The 26659-nt window shown below is 39.4% G+C and overlaps 1 protein-coding gene across 29 annotated transcripts in view; it reads left to right on the forward strand.

Annotated features, from left to right (window-relative positions):
* NRXN1 (neurexin 1) overlaps positions 1-26659 on the forward strand; it is a 790728-nt gene that overhangs the window by 381449 nt on the left and 382620 nt on the right. For 17 of the 29 annotated variants that reach the window (XM_069850395.1, XM_069850409.1, XM_069850422.1 and 14 more), the window contains one exon: positions 2031-2150. In XM_069850395.1, coding sequence (XP_069706496.1) covers positions 2031-2150 — 120 coding nt within the window. Of the gene's footprint in view, positions 1-1046; positions 1074-2030; positions 2151-26659 lie in introns of all 29 variants that reach the window. The other 12 variants (XM_069850390.1, XM_069850392.1, XM_069850405.1 and 9 more) reach the window with 1 other exon arrangement.

Genomic DNA, 26659 nt, shown 5'->3' on the forward strand with positions numbered 1-26659 from the left:
TTCCTGATGTGTAATCTAAATCTTCTCCTTCCAATTTAAAGTCATTTCCCCTTGTCCTTTCACTACATGCCTTTGTAAAAAGTCCCTCCCTAGCTTTCTTGTAAGCCCTCTTCAGGTACTGGAAGTCTGATACATGGTCTCCCTGGAGCCTTCTTTTCTCCAAGCTGAACAACCCCAAATCTCTCAGCCTGCCCTGCTATGAGGGGTTCTCCAGCCCTGTGATCATCTTTGTGGCTCTTTTCTGGACTCGCTCCAGTAGTTCCATATCCTTCTTATGTTGGGGATTCCAGAATTCGGCACAATTCTCGAGGTGGGATCTCATGAGAGCAGAGTAGAGGAGCAGAATCCCCTCTCTTGACCTGCTGGCCACACTTCTTTTGATGCAGCCCAGGACACTGCTGGCCTTCTGGCTGCAAAGGCACATTGCCAGCTCATGTTGAGCTTCTCATCAATCAGCACCCTCAAATTTTTCTCTGCAAAGCTGCTTTTAATTACATCATCCCCATCTTGTATTTAAACTGTAGATTTACCCGACCCAGGTGTAGGACCTTGCACATAGTCGGTATGAAATATGTGTGTAAGTTCATAGTAATCTGTAGCTCATGGTCTGTCTCCATGAAGAAAGGGATCGAAAAAAGCAAGACTGGAGAGGAAGACGATGCTAGTTATTCTTGAATTCACTGTATCTAAACATGACAAATGGCTAGTCAGGTTCAGTCATGCGTTTCCTCTGCTAATGCATTCATATCTATCCAAGGAAGAAAAAAAAAAAGACTTTTAATTTTCCTTCATTACATGTCATCAGCTCAATTAACCATTATATTTCTAGTAAAATGCTGGCAAATTACTGCTTTCTTATTTTGGCTTGCCTGGAGATTTACGGCTATTAGCATTAATTTGTTTGCATTATATGGTGTTTCTTTCTCTCTTTAACAGCAGCATGCACTTTACTCTGAATGATTTTTTTTTTCTGTGTTTGCTGCCATTTCAATATTGCTTACTAACATATAATATATTTTGCTTTTTTTTTTATTTTGCTGACAAAGTTGCATTGATGAAAGCTGATTTGCAAGGTAGATAGCCCTGTGTGTATATCACAAGACTGAAACCCCCAATGCACAGTTGGGATCTCTGCAGTGAATGCTCTGTACCTTTCTGAAATAAAGTATGGTGTGTTGTTTCAGATTTTGGCTTTCACACCTCTAAAAACAATGAGCTACATGAACCTGCATTTTCCAATATAGCTTGCATAAAGGCTTTCAGTCTTGAATGTGTTTGTATAGTGATTGCTTTAGTGCTTTGATCATTCCTTTTCTGATTTCTTTATATTTTAGTAGTCTAGTTATGATTCTCTAGAAATAGAGTAGCATTGTTTTTCATGTGTGTGTCACATTTAGGCATGCCAGTTCATTAATAGTCTGATTTTCTGCTTTTTCCCTTAATGAAAGGAACCTGCATGGGATCCCTGAAGCATGTGAATCAGTACTTGCCTACATTCCTGCCAAAGAATCCCAAGCCTCTCTTAATTTTAGACCTAAAGCATTTAAAATAGTTTGTGGGATTAAAGCATTGTACCAAGTAGCTCCATTTTATGATTTTTTGCTTGGTTTTTGTTTGGTTTTAGTTTTATTTTCCAGTCTTCCCTTTCATCTCCCAGAGCTTTTGCTTTCTATGGCATCTGGCTTTACTGGTTGAAATGTATTTCTAGGACAAAATAATGTTTTTAGAAAACATTTAGTTAGTTAATGATCTGAGATGAGATTAAACAAATAACTGGCAACAAATTTAACATTCCTGCTGTACCTGGAATAACTCTGCTTCAGTTTGTGCATTCTTCTGTGTTTGAAGTATCAATCTTAAACCTAAAATGAACCCCACCTTTTTAATATTAAAAAATCAGCAAGTTTATGTGTGTTTTACTTGGTAACGTTTTGCTCGTTTGATTTGAGTTGTTAGTTAATGTAATCAAGGGAGAAATGCCTTCCTTTGGAAGACAAAGTCCAAGTCCTGTTTCCGTATATTCTCATCAGGGCCCAGCACGACATGCCAAGAGGATTCGTGTGCAAACCAGGGAGTGTGCCTACAGCAGTGGGATGGGTTCAGCTGTGACTGTAGCATGACCTCCTTTAGCGGACCATTATGCAATGACCGTAAGTATGCTAAAAAATGCTGATCTGAATGCTCTAATGCAAAATTTGAAGCAAGTGAAGGTTTCTATTGTTTTAATGTTGGATATTTAAATGAAGAGGCAAACATTTGGAAAATCTGTGAAGCTTGTGGGAAGAATGTAGGTGAAATAGTATGAATTTTGGACAATGTGCAGGATCAAACCCTGACAGACTTTGGTTTTATTACACTTGATTACACGTCTAATGAACTGGTAGTTACCTGCTTGAAATAATCCCTTTCTTGCATAGATGTTACAAATAGGTAGGTTTTTTCCCTTCCTTTTCACATTTTATTATCTTAAGCTATATTGTAATTTCATAGCATTATATCATCAGGGCTATAATTACTGTGAAACAGTCGACAAGGCTCATCATCTCCCTTTGTAGGATTCTTTAGGTGACACACTAAGCATTCCAACAATAAAAGGATTCCAAGTCTTTTAATTCTTTTAAATTTCATCTGAATAAAACTATATAACATACACCAATCATCTGAGCTTTCAGGAAAAGCTGAAGTGTGTCAAAAATAAGGGACCTGATTCACCAATGTCATAATTTTGTTTTATTCCAATCTAGCCTTATTGATCTAGATAGCATTATGCAGACATGAAACTGGAATAGTAATGCACAAGCCATAATGATCCACAACTGATTAAAGCCAACTATTGAGTTTTCTTTTGGACTCATCACATTTAAAATATCCAGATGTTGCACATTTTTAAATCCATGTGAAGAGGGAATTTCTTTAATGCTAGGCTTTTTTATTTCTATTTGTATACACTTATCTGAATGACTGACTGTCTAGTCAAGTATTCCAAATTTTTGTGTCTTGTTCTGGTCCTTCACTGTACAGCAAGGTGCACCTTCTTGGACAAACCCTAAAATAACAGGATAATTATAATCTGAAAAGCTGTTGACTCAAATTGTATCTAGCACAAGGCTAAATAATGCATTATATGTAAAAACTACATAAATTATTCTCATAAAAGTTCCCCTTCTTTTCTCCTGACCATGCTTGAAAACTATGGAAGTTTAAGTCTGCTTCTCTGCATTTGCTGTGATGGCAGAAATTAAATGTGGTATCAAAATGCTTTTGATAATTTGAGCAGAAGCTCGGGTTTACTTTGTGCGTATGAGTTTGCCCTTCCAACAATGTTATTAATTAGTCATACTGCTAAACATGTATTTTTTAAATATTTCAGTCCCTTCTCTGCTGAAAATGGTTTGTTTCTAGTCTTCTTCTAAGTTATTTCTGTTGTATGATCTTTCAGTTCTTCCAAAAGTAACTAAAAACTATGCATAAGAAGTTATGTTTCCTACATCTAGCAAAGGAAAAACTCTGTTTACAAATTTATCTTAAAAGTAACTGATGTCTGGACCTGGAGTAGCATATGAATTACTTCTTCAAGTGCAACCTATTGCATAAATTTGGCGAACCGGTGAACTTACCTAAAAAAGATAAGATATTAAGATAATAAGAAAGATATTTGCCAATCTGTGCAGGCTCGTTTTTACAGTAATATTATAGACTGCACTGTACATAATCAGTTAACTCTCAATATTCTATGTCTGTTGATGGTAAAGAGTACATTTAGTACATGGCTGCCTGAAATACCTAGTTTTTTCCTAGACAAATCTTTTTCTTTCTATCACAAATGTGAAATATAAATTTATCCTGGATGTAAATGTTTTGCTATAGAATGCAGAGTCTGGCAAAGCTAATGCATTTGCCTTCTTGCTTTATCTTGGCTCCTCAGATTAGCCCAGATACCAAAAATCTGCAAAGCAAATCTAACCAGAGGGATTTTTCATAATGATATATATAAGGGAAGAAATGAGAAATGGTGTCGTAATCTCACTGTCATCTAGATGCTTCTAGATTTCTCTGTGCTGTGTTTGGGAAGAGCGTAATGTGAAAAGGAATGATGAAATATTCCTACTGTTTTTAGTATCTTGCATAGGGTAAACTGCAGCACTGAAGCAAGAAAATTCCCTTCATGTGAGGGAAGATTGCCTCAGTGACAGGTCTGGAATAACACCTGCTTCTTGCTGAAATGCATATCCACTTCATAAGGATTTAGGCATGTTCCTGAGCAGTGTGTGCGAGTGTTTCTGTGGCATGTACCATATAGGGTGATGCTGGTTGACAGATGCTAAAATCTAATCCAGTGTTGCTACATAGACACGGCCTTGGTTTACTTTACATTTCAATGTGGCGTTTTTTAGCTTTTAGTTTTATGTAAATGCTTGTTTAGAACATTGCAATCTTACAGGTAGAGATTTTTTGTTACCAAAACCAGAAATTGACTGCTTGTAAAAAGGTGTCTGTGGTCATCAGAGAAACTGTTAAGACTCTCATTTATGTTAACTCTCACTGTTAACTCTCATTTATGGAGACTTGCAATCCTGTACCGGCTGCCCGTGTCCAAGTGTTTTCAGTGGGGTGCTGCAAGGTGCTCAGTCATTCTCAAAATACATTTTCCTTATATTTAGATGAGATTTTGTGTATTTCAGTTTATTCCTATTGCCTCTCGTCCTGCCACTGGGCTTCGCTTAGAAGAATCTGGCTCTATCTTCAGTACTCCCACCCATCAGGTATTTTGAAATATTGATAGGGTCGCTTCTGAGCCTTCTCTTCTCTAGGTTAAACAGTCCCAGTTCACGCAGACTCTTTTCATATGAATCATAAAATCTTTGAATCACTTAGGTTAGGAAAGACCTTTAAAATCATTGAGTCCCACCCAAGACTGCCAACCCCACACTAAACCATGTCCCAAAGTGCTACATCCACACGTTTTTTAAATCCCTCCAGGGATGGTCACTCCACCACTTCCCTGGGCAGCCTCTTCCAGTGCTTGACAGCCTTTCCAGTGATGAAATCCTTCCTAATATCCAATCTAAACCTCCCCTGGTGCAATTTAAGGTAATTTCTTCTCTTCCTATCACTTGTAAAGAAACCAATCCCCACCTTACTACAACCTTCTTTTGGCCAGTTGTAGAAAGTGACAAGGTCTCCCCTCAGCTTCCTTTTCTCCTGAATAAACAACCCCAGTTACCTCAGCTATTCCCCATAATCCCTGTCCTCCAGACACTTCACCAGCTCAGTTGTTCTTTGAACACACTGCAGTACCTTAATGCCTTTCATGTAGTGAGGGGCCCAAGGCTGAACACAGGATTTAAGGTGTCCAGCACTAGACGACAGTGCTCAAGATGCATCTCAACAGTGCTGAGCAGAGAGGAAGGATCACAGCTCAACATTTCTGCCATGTTTTTTTTGTTTGTTTGTTTTGGTTTGGTTTTTGTAATGCGGCCAATGAGGCTGTTGACTTTCTTTGCTGCCAGAGCACGTTGCTGATTCATGTTCAACTTGGTGTCTTCCAGGCTGCACAGATCCTTTTCTGCAAAACTGCTTTCTAGCCTGTCCTGGTGCGTGGGGTTATTCCTCTCCAGGTGCAGGATTTGGCGTTATCCTTTGTTTTACAAGGTTCTTTCAGCCCACTTCTCCAGCTTGTCATCATCCCTCTAAAGGGCAGCACATTCTGGCATATCAACCACTTCTCCCAGTTTGGTTTAGCAGTAAACTTGGTAGTGTAAGATTTACAGTTGGACTTGATGATCCTAAAGATCTTTTCAACCTAAATGATTCCATGATTTTATCTGCAGTTTGCATAACTGTGCAGAAATTACCTTGCTGCATTTAAGTTGATACTTTCAGTGTGTCTCCCTTAGTAACCTCAGTGCACAAAGATTTGCCACGCATCATTATTAATCTTTGCAATTTAAATTTCTCATGTATCATTCTTTAATTTCAAGAACAGAGAATCTGGAGCAAATTAATTAAAGAAATAGTTTCTTGAAAATTGTTGTAATATATTTTACTAATACAGTATGCAAGGAGGCTTTTTATCTTTCCTGTAAAGCAAATTATTACTCTTTTACTGTTCACTGTATTCCAGGTGAAAACAAGCACAGCTTAAAATAAAGATTTTTTAAGAGTTCCATCAAAATAAGCACCATGTAAGGCAGGCTGTTTCTTTCCCAGTCTGAGGGAATTCTCTGTTTGTTAGCTAGAAAGAAGAAGTTTGTGGAATGTGCTCCTACAGAAAATTACCTGGACCAGCCATGGGTAGGGCTACAGTATTACAACTGTAGTCAGGAACACCCACAAAAATTTGGCTTACTTTCAAATCTCAGTATTGCACTACAGCGAGTACGAGGCCTCTGCAGACCACAAGCCTCTGTTGTGGCATTGGTAGGCACATTCATAGAATCATAGAATGTTCTGAGTTGGAAGGTACCACAAGGATCATCAAGTCCAACTCCTGTCCCTGCACAAGACACCCCAACGTTCACATCGTGTGCCTGAGGGTGTTGGCCAAATGCTTTGGGAATATTGTCAGGCTTGGAGCTGTGACTGCTTCCCTGGGGAGCCTGTTCCAGTGCTCCATCATTCTCTGGGTGAAGAACCTTTTCCTAATATCCAACCTAACCCTCCTGTGGCACATCTTCCTGCCATTCCCTCAGGTCCCAGGGAATCCCTAGATTCCCTGTGCTGTAGGTTCCTATTTGCTGGAAGGTAAACGAGGTGTGGTGGGGTTTTTTTTGCCCCACAATGCTATAGGTTATGTTCTCATTTGATGTGGTAGGATATTTGGAGATTCTTGGTAACAATTGTCTTCAGATGTAAAAGACAGAGGTGTTACATTGAGAAGTATAAAGCAGGCCAGTAGCTGTTGTTCTTACCAAATAAGATTTCGTAGAAGGCTGTTAATAGCTGTTCTCACAAATGGGTGGCTGCATGCACCTCCTCTGAGAAAATACATCATGAATACGGTAACTATTTCTAACAGCAGGTTATGCAGTGAAAGCTGTCCTCTCAGGGAATTCACAGGTGTAGGTTTGAAATTACTCTTGCAAAACCAAACCAAACTAATCTATGAGATTGTCTGCTTTCTATAAGTTTAAATCTGTTTTCACTTGGGCGGTCTTTAAGTGTAGCCATATTGATGAGTGTAGCATCGTGTTTTGTGGAAACAAATACTGCTATTATGGCATAGAAAATAGCAGACGTAATAACATTGTCACATTACATTAGTACAGAAGTGTTCTGTGCCAAAATACAGGGCAGCTTCGTAACTGTCTGTTACCAGAAGGAATAATGTATTGGTGTTGTGCTTTTGATGATATAGTTAATGCTGTGTCAACACTTCCATGACAATATATTTCTGATGGGTTAAAACTTCACCACACAGTCTCTTCTGACTGAGAGCATGACATCTTCAGCTACTGGAAGTAGCAAAATATTTCTCCAATTTTACCAAGAAGACTCAAAAGCCCTCATTTAAAGGGAGAACTCTGTCAATATTACAAAATGGATTCACATAAACCAGGTTTAATTTTCTTGATATTTGATTGCTTTGTAGAGATACTGCCTTTCAGCTAAGGCTGTATCTGTCATGATGATTAGATGTTATTTTAAATGTGGTTGGATGTTAAAATAATAATTGTGATAACTTAATTAAAGATTGGACAAGGAGTTCAAGGCAGGCCTGCTAGGAAAAGGTGGAATCTACTTGTCAAGGTGTAGTGAAAGCATCATTGCTACAAGCTGGCCAGCATGGTGAGGAGAGAGCCAGGACTAGGAATGGAGGTGGCAACTCACAAGAAAGTGGGAAAATAGTGGATTGAGTGTGATAGGAAGGTGTAGAGCTCTGCCCAGATACAAGTGACAAGCCAACTGAAAGCTTATGGGTCAGGATTAGAGAGTAGACCAAAGTCTGATATGATGTGATAGGTGTCTGCCTGATAAGGAAGAAGAAATAGATGAGGTCTTCAGACAAGTTGAAGCAGCATTGTGTTCACAGACCTAGTCTTTGCAGACAACTTGAATTACCCCATTATGTGCTGAAGGGGCAGCAGAGCAGGGCACAAGCGATTTGAGAGGTGTCTGGAGTGAATTTACTTGCTGATGCAGATGATCAAGAAACCAGTGAAGGGAGTCACACTGTTAGACCTCATAGGTACAAACAAGAATGGATCAGGGTTGTGATGGTCAGGAATTTCAGGTTCCTGAGAGGTAGGAGAAAGACAAAAAGCTGGAATGCAATTCTGGACTTCAAGAGAGCAGACCTCTGCTTCAGGGACCTGCTTGGAAGAATCCCATGGGCCCAAGCAGAACTGATAGATTTTCAAGGATCTCCCCTTTGAAGGTGAGGAGCTCTCCTTGACAACATCATACACAGAAAATCAAGCAAAAGTGGCATACTGTTGGCTGTTACAGAGGATGATAGAATTTAGGCACTGTACAAATACATTAGTTACAGTTTATGAGAGATTTGGATATCAGAGTACTTGACATTATAAAAGTTCCAGGAAGGGGCTGAGTGATTCTCTCTTCAGAGTAGTGTTTGGAGAGTGCATTAAGTAATATTGAGGTTGTACTTTGAACCACAAAACCCATAAATATTGAGTCAGTGTTCAACTTCTGCAATAAGTGAGCGGCTTTATAAACACCAGCCTTCTTCACTACATAACTCTGATCAAAACAAGTGCATTCTTACTCTGAATGAGACAAGAGTTTTATACTTTGGGAATATGTAATTAGCAATTTTGTAGCAACCAGTATACAACTGGGGTAATTTAATACTGCACATCGAAGTGTAGATCTGGCTTTCCTTAGGTTTACAGTGTCTCGTCTTTAATGTTGTTAATATGCGTATGTGCTTATATAAAATAAAATCACACACTATATAGTGTATAAAAAATAGGAGTATTTATTATTTTCTCTTATCCATCCCAGCAGTTTTTTAGTCTTCAGAACTTTCATATGATGTTGACAATGGACAGTCATTCTCCTCTCCCAGTGTCTTCCTTCTTCTAAAATGCAAATCAGAGGGTGATATTCACACAATCTGCATTATCCATCCAGTATTGCAGAAATGATGGACTTAAATAATTTTACTGCATATATTTCTTTCACATTTTTTTATTTTATGGATACTGTGCCTTTTGGACCTTTTGAGACCTAGAGGGTAAGATCAGTCTCAATGCTACTTTTCTGAGCAGGGTATGTGTAAAATAAAGACGTTTGATTTACCTAGTGACCGAAAGCTAAACTAACCATCAGAGCCACTCAGAAGCACTTTCCAAAATGATATTACATATTCCTGGCTAAGCCTTTGCAGTTGATAGCTACCAATAAACATATAACCTGCTATTAAGAGAAGGGGTATAAAATTCCTCAGGGTACTTTACACCACATTTGATTTCCATCTCCTGTAGCTGAGAATTAAACAATCTGTCCCTGATAACATCACAGTCTAAATACTTCATTTGGTTATTTTGCCACAGAGGCTTGCAGTACACAGGAGAAATAAAGATAGCTGCACACAAAATTACAATGCAGGGCAAGCTGCTGGAATGAACTAATTGAGGAAATCTCAATTTGTTCAGCTTCTTTTATCCAATCTCTCTCTATAATGAATATCTGAAATTTCTGGTGATGAATATCAGTGGCCTAGTTTGTCTGAAGCTCAAAGGATATAGACTTCACACACGCAGTCATGAAAATGCAGAAATATTAAGGTGTTCGGGAGAATCAGAAAACCTGTAAAAAGAGCAAAGAATACAGGTAATGTTGCTTTGAGCCATGTTTTTATTGGAATCCTAATCAAGCTGTACTGCACCTTGAGCTCTGAGGCTCCTGTGATGTTATAGGGGAGCATGGGTTGCTCCACCAGGACTATGGAACATGGTACACAGCTGACAACAGTTTTCCAAGGTATTAGTGGCTCAGTTCTATTAGGTTTTTTTCTTCTCTGTTTCATGTGGACTTGGTAATGTGTAAATTTTTGCCTTTCATTAGATAAATCAGTTTATTTGTTAGGTAAGTTAGCAGGCATGCTTCTGTTGATAGTCTGAAAACAAGTTGTAGAAAGTTTTTTCTTGTTTATATACAAATTATGGAGCAGTCAGTTTTTACTTTTCTTAAATGCAATGCAAACTATCCATTTAAAACATGAAAATAATAGAAAGTTGTTTGTTAGTGATTATAGCAACTCTTACATGTAACAATATATCGAACAAGAAGTAATAAGTGAAGTTTAAAGTGTGATACTTGATACAGAAAAAGCCCAAACTGAACTTTCAAGATAGCCAGAATACATGGTTATAGTTGTGCTTTCAGCTCAGATAGAAGCAATTATGCAACGTTGCTGGCCTACTCAGAGGTATTTTCTTTTTCACAATATTGAAAATGGAACATTGTGTCAGAAATTTGTGAGCTTCTCTCTGCCTCTGGAGGAATCAAGAGGGTAATTAAATTGGATTTTGGTATGTCTATAATTCCTTTCTCTTATTAATGGCATAATAGTTTTGTAAATCAAATCTTAGACATGTTTCCAGTGCCATAAAGGTGAAAATAATTAAGGGTTAATTAAATATATTCTCAAGGAACTAAGGTGGTTCTGTTGGGTATCATTAGATTCCTTTTTCTAGAACTTCCAATTATTACAATTTAATATCAGGCTGTGTGCAGTTCAGGCCTGAAATTTGTGTAGCCAAAAGCTATTCACAGTAATAAGCATAGTGGATGAGTACTGTCACTGTTCTTTCTCACTGATTTTCTCTGAACATTCCAACCATATCATATAATAAAATCAATTTTAGGTAGCAGGTAGTTTTCTGAGGAAGATTAATTACTGTACATGGCACAGCTGGAGCAGAAGGTTTAGCTCTGTAATGGTGTCAGTCGTTCCTCTCCAACAACCCCCAAAAAAGAGAAAGGAGGAAATGCTGGGTTTTTTTTTACAGGTGGCAGCTATAAGGTAACAAATGGTAAGAAAGAAAAAGAAAAAGCTTTCCCAAGCAGTGTCTTCCATAACCCATAGCAGGAGAATGGCTCAAAGGGTTTATGGGGAGTTTGGTAATATATCTATCTTGCCTGTGAGATATTTAAGTACAATGTCACAATGATGCAGAATGGTGCTTCAGAAAGATAAAAATATTCAGTTTTTCTGAAGCCTGTACAGCCGGTTTCAGGTTACTAAGGCAACCTGATCTTCCTCAGCATGTATTCTGGCTTGACAGATAGGTAGGTAGGTTAAGTTCAAAGTAACTACATACATATGAGGAATTCCTGTACTCACTGCAAAACAAGATCTTTTTGGTAGCTTGATATCATCCTCAGAGCCTTCTGTGTGCTCAGTTTTGTCCAGTGATGCAGAAAATTGAGACTGAATAAACAAAATGACCTGAGTTTTAGATGGATAAATGAAGGTGTCCTGGAGTCCAAATTAAAGATCTGAGTGATTCCTTAGAAGCTGAGGTTGGAAGCATGTGCTGGAGTAATGGCAAGGCACAGAGAACTATACATTATACAGGCAAATGCAGCTTTCATTATTTTGTTCATGATACTGGATCATAGAAGCATTTGGTTGGAAAAGACCTTTGAAATCATCAAGTCCAACTGTACCTGTCCACTACTAAACTGTATCCCTGAGCACCTCATCTACCTAGGTACCTCTAGGGACGGTAATTCAACCACTTCCTTGGGAAGCCTCTGCCAGTGCCTGATAGCCTTTTCAGTAAAGAAATTTTTCCTGATGTCTAGCCTGAACTTCCCCTGGTGCAACTTGAGGCCATCACCTGTCACTTGGGAGAAGAGACCGATACCCACCTTACTATGACTACCTTTCAGGTAGTTGTAGACAGTAATAAGGTCTCCCCTCAGCTTCTTTTTCTCCAGGCTAAACAATCCCAGTTCTCCAGCCCCTTCACCAAATTTGTTGCTCTTCTCTGGAAACACTTCAGCCACTCAATGTCCTTCTTGTAGCAAGGGGCTGAAAACTGAACACAGTATTTGATGAGCAGCATCACCAATGCTGAGTACAGGGTCACTATTACCTTCCTGGTCCTGGTGGCCATGCTGTTTCTAGTACAGACCAAGATGCCATTGGCCTTCTCGGCCACTTGGACACAGTTCTGACAATAGATACTGTAACTGGGTTTGACCACTTTTGGCCTGCCAGCTCCACCTCATCAGAAGTTAATGAAATTATTGTATTTATTGTTAGCATATATGTCCATAAGCTCTCTCATTCTTTCAGGGTCATGTGTCATGATTAAGATCCTTCGAGATGTGATTTTGACTTATGAACCTTGTATACTGATGTTGCATTTGGAAGTCTTCAGAGCTATTTTCTGCTTAGGTATTTTAGGAAATCGTGAAAAAAGCTAGTAGAATCAGTGATAATAATATGAAAAACTACTGATGGAAGTTGTACTTCTAGGGCTGAAGGAATTTTACAATATCTGGTCTGGTTGTTTAATGAAGGCAGCCTGGGGAAAACCACTCCATATAAAAAATGGTCAATGTCTGGCTTGGTCTGTACCTTGTAGGAAATAGGGTGACATTCATTCTCATGAAGCTTTTTGGTGCCCATGAACCCAGTACAGAGGCTGAGTTAGGGATGCTTGCACATTTGGGGCTAGTTCTGGAGAAATGTTCATGCTTTACACAACCACTTTTTGTAATGAAGGCATACTTGAAAGCAGGCGTATGAAGAAGCATATCATTTCCCTGTAAACATCCACACACTGAGATCCACTTAAAATGTATGATATGCGGTATTCAATGTCAAAGTGCATTAATATTTACAGGATACCATTTGCAAATCGTCTTAAGCTCTCAATTCTACTTTACCATATAAGGAAGTCCTCTCTATAGGATATTTGTTGCTGTAAAATTCTTTCTATTAAACAGTGTAGATCTGAATAAAACTTCTAATCAGGTCAGTGGTCTGGTTTTTGGAATATATTAAAATTTCAGGGAGGTTAGAGTACTTAAGGTTGGGATCTTAATGTTGCTCAGAAGTATCAGCTGTGGAGGAGTACTTCCAATCCAATTCATATTACTTATATGATACAGACGTTGCTGGGCAACAGAGGTGTACCTGCATCTCCTGAAACAAGTCCAGGACAGATGCTCTCTACCAGTGAACTGTAATTCAGTTACAGTTTAAGTCTCAAATCACCAGATAAATGACTAATTTAAATAAGTTGAAAGCCAAAGTCACTGTGTATATTGATAGCATTTTCCCCTCTCACTCAAATATTAAACCCAGCTCTTGAAATTAAATTTTTGAAAATTGCTTGAAATTCTTTCTACTCTCCTTTTTTCCCTCTTGCTCATCTTCTGGATCACTAAAATATGTCAGCTCACATAGTTTATGATCATGTATTTTCTCCTGATCCAGTAGTAATTATAGATTGGCCTTCCTCTCTGGTAAAAAATTCATCAGAAAATTGATTTTAACTGCTGATTCTGTAAGTGTCAGGTGCTCATATCTTTGCTCATGTTAAATCATGTTATTTGATACTTACCAAAAATGGCCTATTATTGTAAATTCATGACCTGCATTGTAGTGACTGTCACATTTTTGAACTAGTTTTGGAGCCAACTTGTATCTCTGTTTTTTACTTTGGGCCAGAACTCTCCCAAAGAGAAAGAGAAACGTTACAACCCTTCAGCACATCAGGAGGACCCAAAGGACCTCATTAGTCTTTCACCATTACGTGTAATGTAGGAGTGTACTTTTCATTAAAGCCCCCCCTGCGCTGTTTCTCCTTCAAGCAGTGCAGTACAGCACATACACAAGCATTACCCAGTATTCTGGGAAATGGCAGAACCACTGAAGAAGGATATTTAGGTTTTGCATGACCGATAGATTTGGCATGTCCTAAAACCAGTCAGATTTACTGTGCGTGTCCAGAGCCATCTGTATACTTCCTTCACAAAGGGTTTAATAAGTAGTAGACTGGGTACACATAAAGACAAGATATGTGTATGGGCAGAGGACAAGTTTGAGATTCCTAAGGATCCAGCAGTTCAGCCAAGATGTTGGATATCTGAAAACCCTGGACAAATATCCTCTAATTTTAGCCAAAATCACAAAGTGGAAAAAAAAAAATGTTCACGAGGATACTTGGATATCAATTTGGTTATCTCATACATGCTTACTCTATTTGGCCAAGTTCTGCTTCAGCCTTGAGCTCCAATCTTTCCTGCTTTATTAAGTCTTTTCTTTTTTCTTGTCTGCTAAAAGGATGGGGGCAGATTTTAATAGGATTTTCTTTTGTAATCCCTGAGGGGAAAGTCTATATAGCAGGGAAATATTAAAAATTATAGTATCTTTGTAATTGAAAGCGCTGCCAGGAGCAAGTGAAAAACACTTCCAGATTTGCTGGACCAGTAGTGGCATATCAGATCAAATTCAGATACTTCTAGAGCGGAGTAGATTTAATTTGTGTACATCTGAGGCCTGAATATTTTTAAAAATCATAATTTTGGGAAGATTTTACTGAGAAGCATAGTCATATTTCTCCCTGAAATTCTACCCCAAAGCTTTTCTCCTTCTTGCCTCTACTTGCTACCAACGTGTTACTTGCGATATTTAATTGGAACTACTTAATGCAACTTTACTGGGATGACAGCCAACCTCAAAGGAAGCTTCTGTAAAGCCAACAAATGCACAGAGCCACAAGATTATATTTTCACTGAAGATTAACCTTTTCCCATGGATGACACTGCATAACAGACAACAGGGAAACACTTGTGGATAGTGGTTTGTAAACCTATAGGAGAAATGTGATATATTGTGGTTTCAGATGTTTTCAGAAAAGGTGTTTCTCGTAATTTGACTATTTCTACATTGTGGTTTTTTTTTTTTTTGATCCAGTTGACACAAGATAAATAAGTCATCTAAGAAATTGCTCCAACTTAATCATACATAGATTCACAGATCATAAAATGGTTTGGGTTGGAAAGGACTTTAAAGATCATCCAGTAACAATCCCCCTGCCATGGGCAGGGACACCGTGAACAGTTCATGAACTGCAAAGCTCTTTCAACATTTTTAAGACACAACATAAAGGTTTAAGTAAAGAAATCCAAACCCTTATACATCTCAGTAAGATCCCAACTAACAATTCATATCACTGTACTTTTGCATTTATTCTTGCATATTTTAATTTGTTTCCCATACTCATTCTCTGGGAAAAAGGAAGTCAGGATTAACATTGTGTTATACTTACCACATTGTGATAAATCTTGTGAAATTTAAGTGCTTTGGAGAATGTTAGTTTTGAAAGTTATAACAGAAGAGTCTTCTCTATGTTTAGGGCAGGGACATCATCATAAGTGTCTACATAAAATTTCAATGACACCCTGTTAATAAAACCCTACATAGAGACACTCCATAAACAGGAATTCTGTTTCTTTCTTAAAATTTCTTTAAAATGCTGATCCACCTTCCAAAACAGGGGTATCAGTGGAGGTGATGAACAGAGATGGCACAGAGATTTTTTAATTCATGTCGTGTAATTCAGCATCACCAGTGCAAGTGTTGGGGCTGGGAGGGGACCAGTTGAGTGCAAGTCTTAGGCTCTCAGACTTCTTAGGCCAGTTGTGCATCCTAAGACAAGATCTGGTGGTAAGATATACTTAGGTCAATATACTAGAAATTACTACTATGGTGAAGAGGTGCTGCAAATAGATAATAATCTTGCTCAGTTTGTGCGTAGTACATTATTGATGTATAAATATTGGTGGAGTCATATGTTAAATAGTTGTTAAAACTGGAAAGCATAAGAAAAAAGGAGTAAGAGATGTAGGGAATGATAACCTTGCATAGGAATGTTGACAATTGTACAGCCTTAGGTCATAAACACAGGATAGTTTGAAGCAGATTTCTGAGTGATTTAAAGCATCAAGCATGTTTTAAGAATAAACATATTTTAAGAACAGATAGTAGGGAGAAGAAGTTCTGTACGATATTTGTACGCAACCTTGTTCACTCTTAAGTTTTTTTAAACTGAAATATGGACTATTGAGAAGCACCCATACACCAGCAAATACCAGTTCCCCCAGGTAAATATTATTGTAATTAAATATGTGTGGTTATGTGAGTAAAAATGTGAATGGGTATGGAGTTATAAAAGTGCTGTCATATAAAGACAAAAATTTCTCAATTAATATACTCCCAAAGATAATTTAAAGTATTTCTCTATGCCACTGTTAAATGATTCTGAAGAAACCTTTTTCATCCCTCTATTAAAATATAATTGCTTTTTTTTAAAAAAAGCGGGGATGGCAATTTTAATCATGGTCCAGTAAACATTTTGGAAGAATATTCTCTGTATTATATATGTATATACACATTGGTAATCTCCTTTCCACATTAACATGTCTTCTAAAACTCTCAGCTGAATTTCTGGGGTTTTTGACAGTGTGAAAAAATTGTCTATGTTTTTTTCCTGCTTCAAGATGAAAAAAACTATCAGTCTGAAACTGAGGTTTAATATGAGTTTGCACATTGCAGACGTTCGGTTTTCTAAGCAGTTCTGTGAAAATGACAGCATTTCATTAGAGCGACTTGTTTAACTGGCAAGAGCCTTCATCTTTGTGGGCAAGTAAGAATGATAAAAGGAGCACAGAAGAAAATACACAGCTCAGAGGTCCCTGCAGACCTTTAGGATTTAACCTTCATTTACTTTCTAATCTTGGAATTCTTTTTTATTATATGGAAGCATGTGGTTTGGTTCTTCAAGCTGGCAGGTGGTAGCCATCCTGTAATTATGATCTTGGTTGTATGCTGCCAGTGCACAAAGGGGAAACAAGATAATCCACTCCAGTGTATTTTCAATAGTCAGTGCATGTTGCTTGTGCCTTTTAGTATAAAATCCTGTGTACATCTCACTGTAGTCATAAAATTACTGAAGTTTGAAAAAAAATAAACATGACTTCTCTGGACAACCTGTTCATTAGCCATCATATACTACTCTACCATAGATAGCAATAATTAATAATCACGAAGAACATGCATTCCTGTCTATGCTTCTGTATTTTGCCAAGGTTTAGCTATTTAATATATAAATTATGTAACCTACACTTGTCCTTAAAATATGACCATGTCATCACTTATGTTCACTTAAAATCAGATTTCGAGAGGAAAATGTTTGCAATGACTTTTGTTTCTATTGCCATCTGTGCTGTAAACATTTTATTTACTACTCTTTTTATTCCATTTAGATATAATGTGATTTATCTCTTCCCTCAGCTTAGTAAACATTTAGGTAGCAATTCTCTGTGGTTATTTATGACTGGACTTCAGGCTGTTTTCAAAAACTTTAAGACCTTTTTTTTTTCTCCTCTTGGAGTGGCATGAAAGGGCCTTAAGTCAAAATCTAGTCTGTCCACAGAGAGCTAGAGTAATTACCTTAAGAAGAGAGTATCCAATAGCGCTGTCAGAACAGGAACTCTCCCCTCTGCCCCAGCCCCCAGGACAACAAGACAAATGAACAAGAAAGGAGATCAAAAGTTTTCTTTTGGCTCTGACTCTATTGACCTGGGTAATCCCTGGGATTTGCAAATTCAATTCAGTGGTGGTGTCCCCTTCTCACTACACACAATGGCTTTTTTGCCAGCATAGGCGGGGTCAGTTTGGGATTCATTCCTATCAGATATAAGTGGACCACAAATAAATAAAGTATTCAAATAAGCTGTATACAGAAATGACTTCTCTCTAGATTATTGTGTTAGCCAGCAGATTGAAGAGGGTGACTTCTCAAGGTAAATCTGTCAAGCATGTAGAGAAGATGTCAGCATTAACATAACAATGAATGGTCCTGTCCCCTCCAAACTCACAGCAATATTTCATACCTTGTTATGCAAAACGTTGAGTATACTGTGATATTTAGGATCCGAGTTCATGAATGATAGATACGGTAGAAAAAGGTGATAATGAAATAATTATTCATTTTCAATGTCTGTTTCTAGGGGCACTTTTTCCTGAAAGGTTCTATAGCATCTCAAATGACTGTTTATATAGCGTGCTCCGTCTCCTTAGAATCAGACAGAATCATAGAAAGGTTTCGGCTGGAAGGGACCTCAAAGTCCGTCCAGTTCAAATCACACTATCATGGGCAGGGATACCTTCTGCTGGATCAGGTTGATCAAAGCCTCATCCAACCTAGCCATATTGAAGTTTGAGACAGATATTAATGACTTTCTTCATGAGAACGTACATGCCAATTCTGCAGATGGCAAAATAAGCATGCAGTGATGTTGTGGAAATCGTGATTCAGCATCACCTCTCAAAGCCTCTTCCTTTCAGTGCTTCTGTGTGTATGCTGTGGAGAGTCAGTTGTGTGGATGAGACTGGAAGCAATATCTTTGATGTTTTTAAAGGTAAAAAATAATTTTTTACCTATCTGAATGTTGGTTTGCTGAGAGTAAATTAAAATTTTACAGAACAGCCTGGCAATTAGTGCCACTTGTAACTTGAATGGCATGCTTTGGTATTAGTGTTCCTGGCAGGGCTCTTTCCCTGTCTTTGTAATACGTAGCTGTTGTTTCATTTTATCTGTTTAAATTGGAAGAGGTGAATATGTTGATCTATCAGATGGTTTAAAAAAAATCCTACTGATACTACATATTCTTAATTTTTATATATTTTTTAAATATTTCCCAATCTGCTTTTCATTTTGCCATGTTTCAGTCATCTTATGTATTGGCCAAATTATGCTGTGACTGAAAGTATTGATAAAACTGTCATGTTCATTGGAAGCAAGATGAGTTTCTAAAGAGGCAGCTACCTTTGTAGGCAGCTGTGAGTACAATCTCTGTCTAATGAAACCAAGCTCTTCATTGCTTGGTTGTGCTTAGTTCCCAGGGTTGAATGTACAGAGCCTGTACTCGAATGTGGATCTGCAAAGCATGGGATGTTATAGGGCCATTATTAAATTTGCAGTACGCTTCTGTGGTTCCTGGCAGTGCAGTCTCATCTACTAAGAAGCCATTAGAATAAGCTCCTCAGGCAAAACATCCATTAAAGTGTTTTTTTTCTTTAAAGAAAAAAAGAATCTTCTGCTAATTTGCTGCAATTTATGTTTGCTTTGTGATTCTGCAGCCGAGCCTGTCAATGAAACAGTGCTAATCATTGGGAAGTTAGTGCCTGTATGCATTCAGCCACCCTCCAACTACCACTCCGCAACTAAAACAATATTCTAAAACTGTTTGGTTTTGTATTTTTCCTTCATGCTTAGAGCCTTACAGCATGTGATTTTGCACTCTTTTCTCTCCTTAAAAATCCTTGAGTATTTTGTTTGATAAAATAACTGTTCTTACAGCGTGCATTTTCTTTTTATGTAGTGTAGTTTAATGATAGAAAATGGATGTCTCACACATAAAATTACATACTACATGCTATTGTGTCCTGTCTTAAAGATTTAAGCCCCGTAATCTTTGAAAAATTGATCATTTGTTGCTTATCTAATGTTTCTGTTGGCTAAAAATTTGGAAAACAGTTAAATTAACAGAAAAAAAAAAAGAAAAGGAGACAGTAGGTAGCACTTTGTGGGAGGACCATTAGAAATTAGTAGAGAGTGGGTAGAAGAAGCCTATCTTATACAAAGTTTCAAGACCCCAGAAATTCAAGATGGAAAAAGAACTTTTCAACTCTCTTGAAATATTTGGTCCATTTTTTCCCCTTTTTGGAGATACACAGAAATCTGTGAATCCTCTGCAAACATTATAACCACATACAGAAAGCTGGAGCTCCATTTGGATTTTGATTAAGCAATTTCCATTCCGTTGTGTTCCTGTACATTCAACAATAACCCTCTGCAGTGCTACAGACTAGGACAAGTCTGGCTGGAAAGGTGCCTGGAGGAGAGGGACCTGGGGGTGTTGGTTGACAGTGACTGAACATGAGCCAGCAGTGTGCCCAGGTGGCCAAGAAGGCCAATGGCATCTTGGCTTGTATCAGAAATGGTGTGACCAGCAGGTCCAGGGAGGTTATTCTCCCTCTGTACTCAGCACTGGTGAGACCGCTCCTTGAATCCTGTGTTCGATTCTCACCACAAGAAGCATGTTGAGGCTCTGGAGCAAGTCCAGAGAAGAGCAACAAAGCTGGTGAAGGGGCTGGAGAACAGGCCTTCTAAGGAGCGGCTGAGAGAGCTGGGGTTGTTTAGCCTTGAGAAGAGGAGGCTGAGGGGAGACCTCATTGCTTTCTACAACTACCTGAAAGGAGTTTGTCGAGAGGTGGGACATGGCCTCTTCTGCCAAGTGACAGGGAACAGGACGAGAGGGAATGGCCTTAAGCTCTGCCATGGGAGATTTAGGCTGAACATTAGGAAAAAATTTTTCACAGAAAGCGTCGTTGGGCACTGGAACAAGGTGCCCAGGGAGGTGGTTGATTCATCTTCCCTGGAGGTGTTTAAGGCACGGTTGGACAAGGTGCTGAGGGGCATGATTTAGTGTTTGATAGGAATGGTTGGACTTGATGATCCAGTGGGTCTCTTCCAACCTGGTGATTCTGTGATTCTATGATCTGAGCAGCTTAGTGCTATAAAATTAATATAAAACTATTTCAATTGCTGTTTTGGAGAAGGCGAGCCTTTCAAGAGGGTATTCTTTTTGATTGATAGGCTAGTATTAATCTGAATATAGATAAATGCCCGCATCAGATGACCATGCAAGCACAGGGATGAGGTTATATCTGTCTCATGTGCCAATGTTTGTTCTGAGAGCCAGGATTTTCAAATTACTTGATAGATCAAATTCATATTAGTATCTAGGACGTGGTCTGGGACTTATGGATGTGAAATGCAGTGAATAGCAACAAACAATTTGTGTAATTAATATCTTGCTTTTATCTTAATTGTTTATAAATCCTAGAAAGATGCTGAGAGTAACTAGTTCTGAGACCAGGAAAGCTTGCTGTTTTAAGCAATACTTTCAGCTAGCTAAGCCATTTCAGGCTCTGTCACAATATGCTCTGTTTTACCTTATTCTGCTTTGATTTTTTTTTCCTCATTTTGATCTCGGTGTCATAATTAGACAAGCGTCTTTAGCATGTTAGGATAAACCTATGATCCATCTCATCCAGTTTTCAGTCTTGGCCAGACACCAGACGCTTCTGGTGAGAGCTTAGAAGCTGAGTGGCTGAGCCTACTTATAGAAAATATTGACATTTAAAAGCTCTTTTTACCTTTATTCCTGGGCAAACTTTTGCTTCTTAAGCTGTGAGCTATCTAAAGGGAGGTTTGTAAGTGAAAAGTATGAGATCTCAGCTACTCTAATTTCACATTTTGGTGAGGGAGCTCAGGGGAGTAACACTACTGTATTTTGTGAACAGAACAATGTCATATCTTTATATTGGTTAATCCTTGTTTTTTTAAACATTGAAGAATCATAGAATGGTTTGGGTTGGAAGGGACCTTAAAGATCATATAATTCCAACTCCTCTGCCATGGGCATGGACATCTTCTTCTAGACCAGGCTGCTCAAGGTCCCATCCAACCTGGCCTTGACTCGGCTGCTGGATGAGGGGAAGGCTGTGGATGTGGTCTTCCTGGACTTCAGTAAAGCCTTTGGCACAGTTTCTCACAGCATTCTGCTTGAGAAACTGTCAGCCTCAGGCCTGGACAGGCGCACACTCTCCTGGGTGGAAAACTGGTTGGATGGCCGGGCTCAGAAAGTGGTGGTAAATGGTATGAAATCCAGCTGGAGGCCAGTGACAAGTGGGGTTCCCCAGGGCTCAGTGCTGGGTCCAGCCCTGTTCAATGTCTTTATCAATGATCTGGATAAAGGCATTGCGTGCACCCTTAGCAAGTTTGCAGATGACACTAAGCTGGGTGGAAGTGTGGATCTGCTGGAGGGTCGGGAGGCTCTGCAAAGGGATCTGAACATGTTGGACCACTGGGCAGAGTCCAATGGCATGAGGTTTAACAAGGCCAAATGCCGGGTCCTGCACTTGGGGCACAACAACCCTATGCAGTGCTACAGACTAGGAGAAGTCTGTCTAGAAAGCTGCCTGGAGGAGAGGGACCTGGGGGTGTTGGTTGACAGCGGCTGAACGTGAGCTGGCAGTGTGCCCAGGTGGCCAAGAAGGCCAATGGCATCTTGGCTTGTACCAGTTATGGCCTGACCAGCAGGTCCAGGGAGGTTATTGTCCCTCTGTACTCGTCACTGGTGAGACCGCTCCTTGAGTACTGTGTTCAGTTCTGGGCCCCTCACCACGAGAAGGATGTTGAGGCTCTGGAGCGAGTCCAGAGAAGGGTGGCAAAGCTGGTGAGTGGGCTGGAGAACAGGCCTTATGAGGAGCGGCTGAGGGAGCTGGGGTTGTTTAGCCTTGAGGAGAGGAGGCTGAGGGGAGACCTCATTGCTTTCTATAACTACCTGAAAGGAGTTTTTCAAGAGGTGGGACATGGCCTCTTCTGCCAAGTGACAGGGGACAGGACGAGAGGGAATGGCCTTAAGCTCCGCCAGGGGATATTTAGGCTTGACATCAGGGAAAAATTTTTCATGGAAAGGATCATTGAGCACTGGAATGAGCTGCCCAGGGAGTCACCATCCCTGAAGTATTTAAAAGATGAGTGGATGACGCGCTGAGGGGCATGGTTTAGTGTTTGATAGGAATGGTTGGACTAGATCATCCAGTGGGTCTTTTCCAACCTGGTGATTCTGTGAAAGGTGTCCCTGGAGCCTTCTTTTCTCCAGGCTGAATAATAGTAATAATCCTGGTTTCGGGTTTCTAACATAACAAAGGTTGATGCTTTACTTTAGCTATAGTTCTGGATAATTAAATGCTGTTTCTGTTAAGCATTTTAGCATTTAGTGGCATTGCCTCTGTGCTGCAATTTTGTTTTGCTTAGGATTCAGTAGCTATGATTATCAAGGTACAATTGCAGCCTTAGTGCTCTCCACTAAGGATGGGGAAATTGCTGAGACTGAAATGATTTGCAACTTTCTGCACATCAAGGGGTTGCCTGCTAAGATGTGGCTTTTCACAAATGTGAATCTCTCACAGTGGGAACGCATATGGGCAATTGCTCTCCAAGAGATGCTTTACTCTCAAATTTGCTTTCCCTGGCTTGAGGCAGTTGCATGTTAGTTCCGGGTGCTTGTTGTGGACAGCTACATCTGACCAGCTATGGAATCATTTTAGGTAATTTTGCATCCTTGAGAAACTTGTTAAAAAGCTATTTAGAGAGCTTTTCCATGCTTTCCAGACTGGACAGCTTGCTGAGCTTGTTAGGAAGGACAGGTTTCTATGCATTTCTCAGAGATGGATTGGAAAGACCAACACAGCAGGATGCTGGGAAAGGAACAGAGAGATTGCTATATATATGGTTTCCCTACCTAAAGACAAGTGACTTTCGGGGAGATTAAAGGACATCACTGCTCTCAGGCAGCTTTCTGTAAACTGAGGAAAGAATATAAATTGAGAAGTGTAGACATGTTCTTTGTTGTGAGGTCACTGAAACCAGCCTTTAACCTTTGTAATTTAAGTCTCATGACTTGTGGAGCAAATTCCCATGGCTACATTCACATGAGAGAAAGAATAACTGATTTTCCTTTCTTTTATCTTTCATCTTTCCCTTCTTCCATGTTGTTTGAAAAAGGAGCAACTAGAAAACCAACTGAGCAAACCCCTCAAAATCTATTGACTTTATTACAAATATCTTTTTGACCTAAGTGTTAATATTTGAGGTAATAAGTTTGCAAACGACCTAGAATATAAAATAAAATTAAAAAAAAAAATTAAATGCACTTGCTTTTGGGAGGGTTTTCCTGATAGGCTGGGGTTTTTTTTGAAGAGAGTCGTCAGCCAGCATACTGACCCCAGAAGTTCATTGCCACAAAAAGGAGCCAACTTCCCTATCTTGAAAGATGCCACAGAGGCCAAATTCTACAAAGGGCAATAAAGTGGCTTCCAAAGGGACCCTGAACATATGAGAACTGAAATGAGGGGATTTGTTCTTGTGCTGTCACATAGTGCTTCACAGGGCAGCACTTGTCACCACTGCGTCCTCTGATTTCATTACTGCTATGTGCAATTTCTGCTTAGGTTTGGAACTTGAGGAAAAACACAAATCTACCCATCTGAATGTGTTCTTTTAGTACAACTCTCAATCTATATTTTTTTTCAGACATCCTACATCTACCCCCCAGAAAACATGGAAGAGATGATAGCTCCTAAGTAGCAGATGATGAAGAAGAAATAATGAATGTATTTTAGGGGCTGGTATAACAAACTAGAGAAGAAAATGTTTGCAGGTGCTTCAGGTTCTCAGAGTTTCACTACTGGTGCTTGTTGCACAGTGAAGGTGTTAGTGCACAGAGCTTTCTTTACTTTAGGGATGTATAGCTGATGACATGCATCTACATCCATGTTACCTTAGCACAACACAGTGGGGGAGAGAGAGAGAGAAAGAATATTCTCTAGTGACCGCTTGGGAAGAGAAGTGGTGGGTGCCCCTAGCTGAGCAACCTCTTCTAAGTGTCATGTTCCACACAGCAAGGCATCACACTAATGTTAAAAACTGTGACCATTTTTTGGCCTTGTTGAGATGGTGCCTGTCACCAATACCCACTTAACCATCTTCTTGCTGGTCTCTGTTTGACAACTTTCTTGCCATTTGGACTCTGATAAGAATTTGCTTAATTAGAGTGTAAGTGTGGCAAACTAATTGGCTACTAAGCCTTGTGCACACCTGCTATTTGGTGATATTTATCAGATATCAGCATGACTGTTATTACCTTACCTTGTTAGTGCTAATATATACATATAGGCAGTGCCAGACTGAGATCATTGGGGTAGATCAGAAAGCTCTGGAAAGACCTTACGGCAGCCTTCCAGTACTGAAAGGGGCTACAGGAAAACTGGGAAGGGGCTTTTTATCAGGGATTGCAGGGATAGGATCGGGGGGAATGGTTTAAAGCTCAAAGAGGGGAGATTGAGATGAGATCTTGGGGAGAAATTTTTTACTGTGAGGGTGGTGAGGCACCGGAACACAGATACCCAGAGAAGGTCATGGATGCTCTATCCCTGGAGGTGTTCACGGCCAGGCTGAGTGAGGCTTTGAGCAACCTGATCCAGTGGAAGGTGTCCCTGTGCATGGAGGGGGATTGGAATTGGATGATGTTTTAGGTCCCTTCCAACCCCAATCACTCTATGATTCTGATATAGGTTTACTTAGCAATCTAGAAGCTCAAAGGAGGATGGGGTGGTGGTGAGAGTCTTAGTGCTGATCTAGAAACTGAAGCTGTAGAGTGACAGGGTTAGGAGATGGAGGAGAAACAGTGTGATCCAGACACTGGAAAGAATCACTGTCTCGAGGACTGCAATAGAAACATGGTTCAAAGAGCAGAGAACAAGTCTGCAAGGCTGCATGATTGGGCAATGCTGCATCTAAAGGGTAGCTTCAAGGTGTGTAGGTGGAAGGTTGAAGCAAAAAGGCAGGCTGAAACTGTGAATGGGAGGCTTTCAGCGATACATGAGTTAAAGCGCAGTGCAGCATACTTAAAATCCTATTTCTGGATGTGTCCAAAAGCACTTTAGTTTGACAGCATAGTGCAGACAGCCACCTATTTCAGGCAACAACATGGCACAAGTCCTCCCAAGCACATGCCATAGTAGCATTTAAACAGCTGTGTGGCTCTTTCCCTCTTCTTGCCACTACATATCTGAGAAGTGATAGGTAATCATTTCTCTAAAGAATTAGACACATCCCCAAATAACTAACTCCCAAGGTCCACAAGATTCATAAGCAATATTTTTTATGGAAATGAATAAAGGAGAAAACCTGAAATCTTTAGCCTACTTTATATTTTCTTTAGTAGATAGATAAGAGATAAGACAAAAGGGAAAACAACTTGGGGGGGAAGGGAATGCGAGAAGACTATTATGATCATTCAGATTGCTCAATGTCAATCGTCACCTACAGTAAGAAATTACCATTTAGAGAAAGCATCAATCTGAATAAGAAATTACTGTAATTAAAGGGGAACATGGCTGTGAAGTATTCCTCAGTGCAAAAAACATGAGGTCTGTTCTGAAACAAGTTTACCTTGGAATAGTAATGCCAAAACCCAAGCCAACCCTGAAAACAGGATTGTATTGGGAAACAGGGCTTTTGATTTCACTGTTTAGTAGTTTGCCTCTGTTTCCATACAGGTTGTTAATTAGCTGCTGATTGGGCTGAGAAATTATCACCTGACAATTATTTTTTTTTCAAATTAGAGTTAAAGACAGAGTTAACCTAAACTATCAGAGCTAGAGCTAGCAAACTTGGTAAAAATTTAGAGCTCAGACCATATCTGATGCACAAACATACTCATCTTAGATGCGCAGCATCTGACAACCACTAGTCACATTGCTCTTTGGGCTGGAGAAGAGGAGGCTGAGGGGTGACGTTATTGCTTGCTACAATTACCTGAAAGGAGGTTGTGATGTGGTGGGTGCTGATCTCGTCTCCCAAGTAACAAGTGATAGGATGGGAAGAAATGGCCTTAAATTGTATCAGGGAAGTTTAGATTAGATATTAGATAAAATTTGTTTACCAAAAGAGTGATGAAGCACTGGAGGAAGCTACCCAGGGCAGTGGTGGAGTCACCATCCCTGGAATTGTTTAAAAAACAAGTAGGT

Source organism: Phaenicophaeus curvirostris, chromosome 2 (assembly GCF_032191515.1).
Source record: "Phaenicophaeus curvirostris isolate KB17595 chromosome 2, BPBGC_Pcur_1.0, whole genome shotgun sequence".
NCBI classification, from domain to species: Eukaryota; Metazoa; Chordata; class Aves; order Cuculiformes; family Cuculidae; genus Phaenicophaeus; species Phaenicophaeus curvirostris.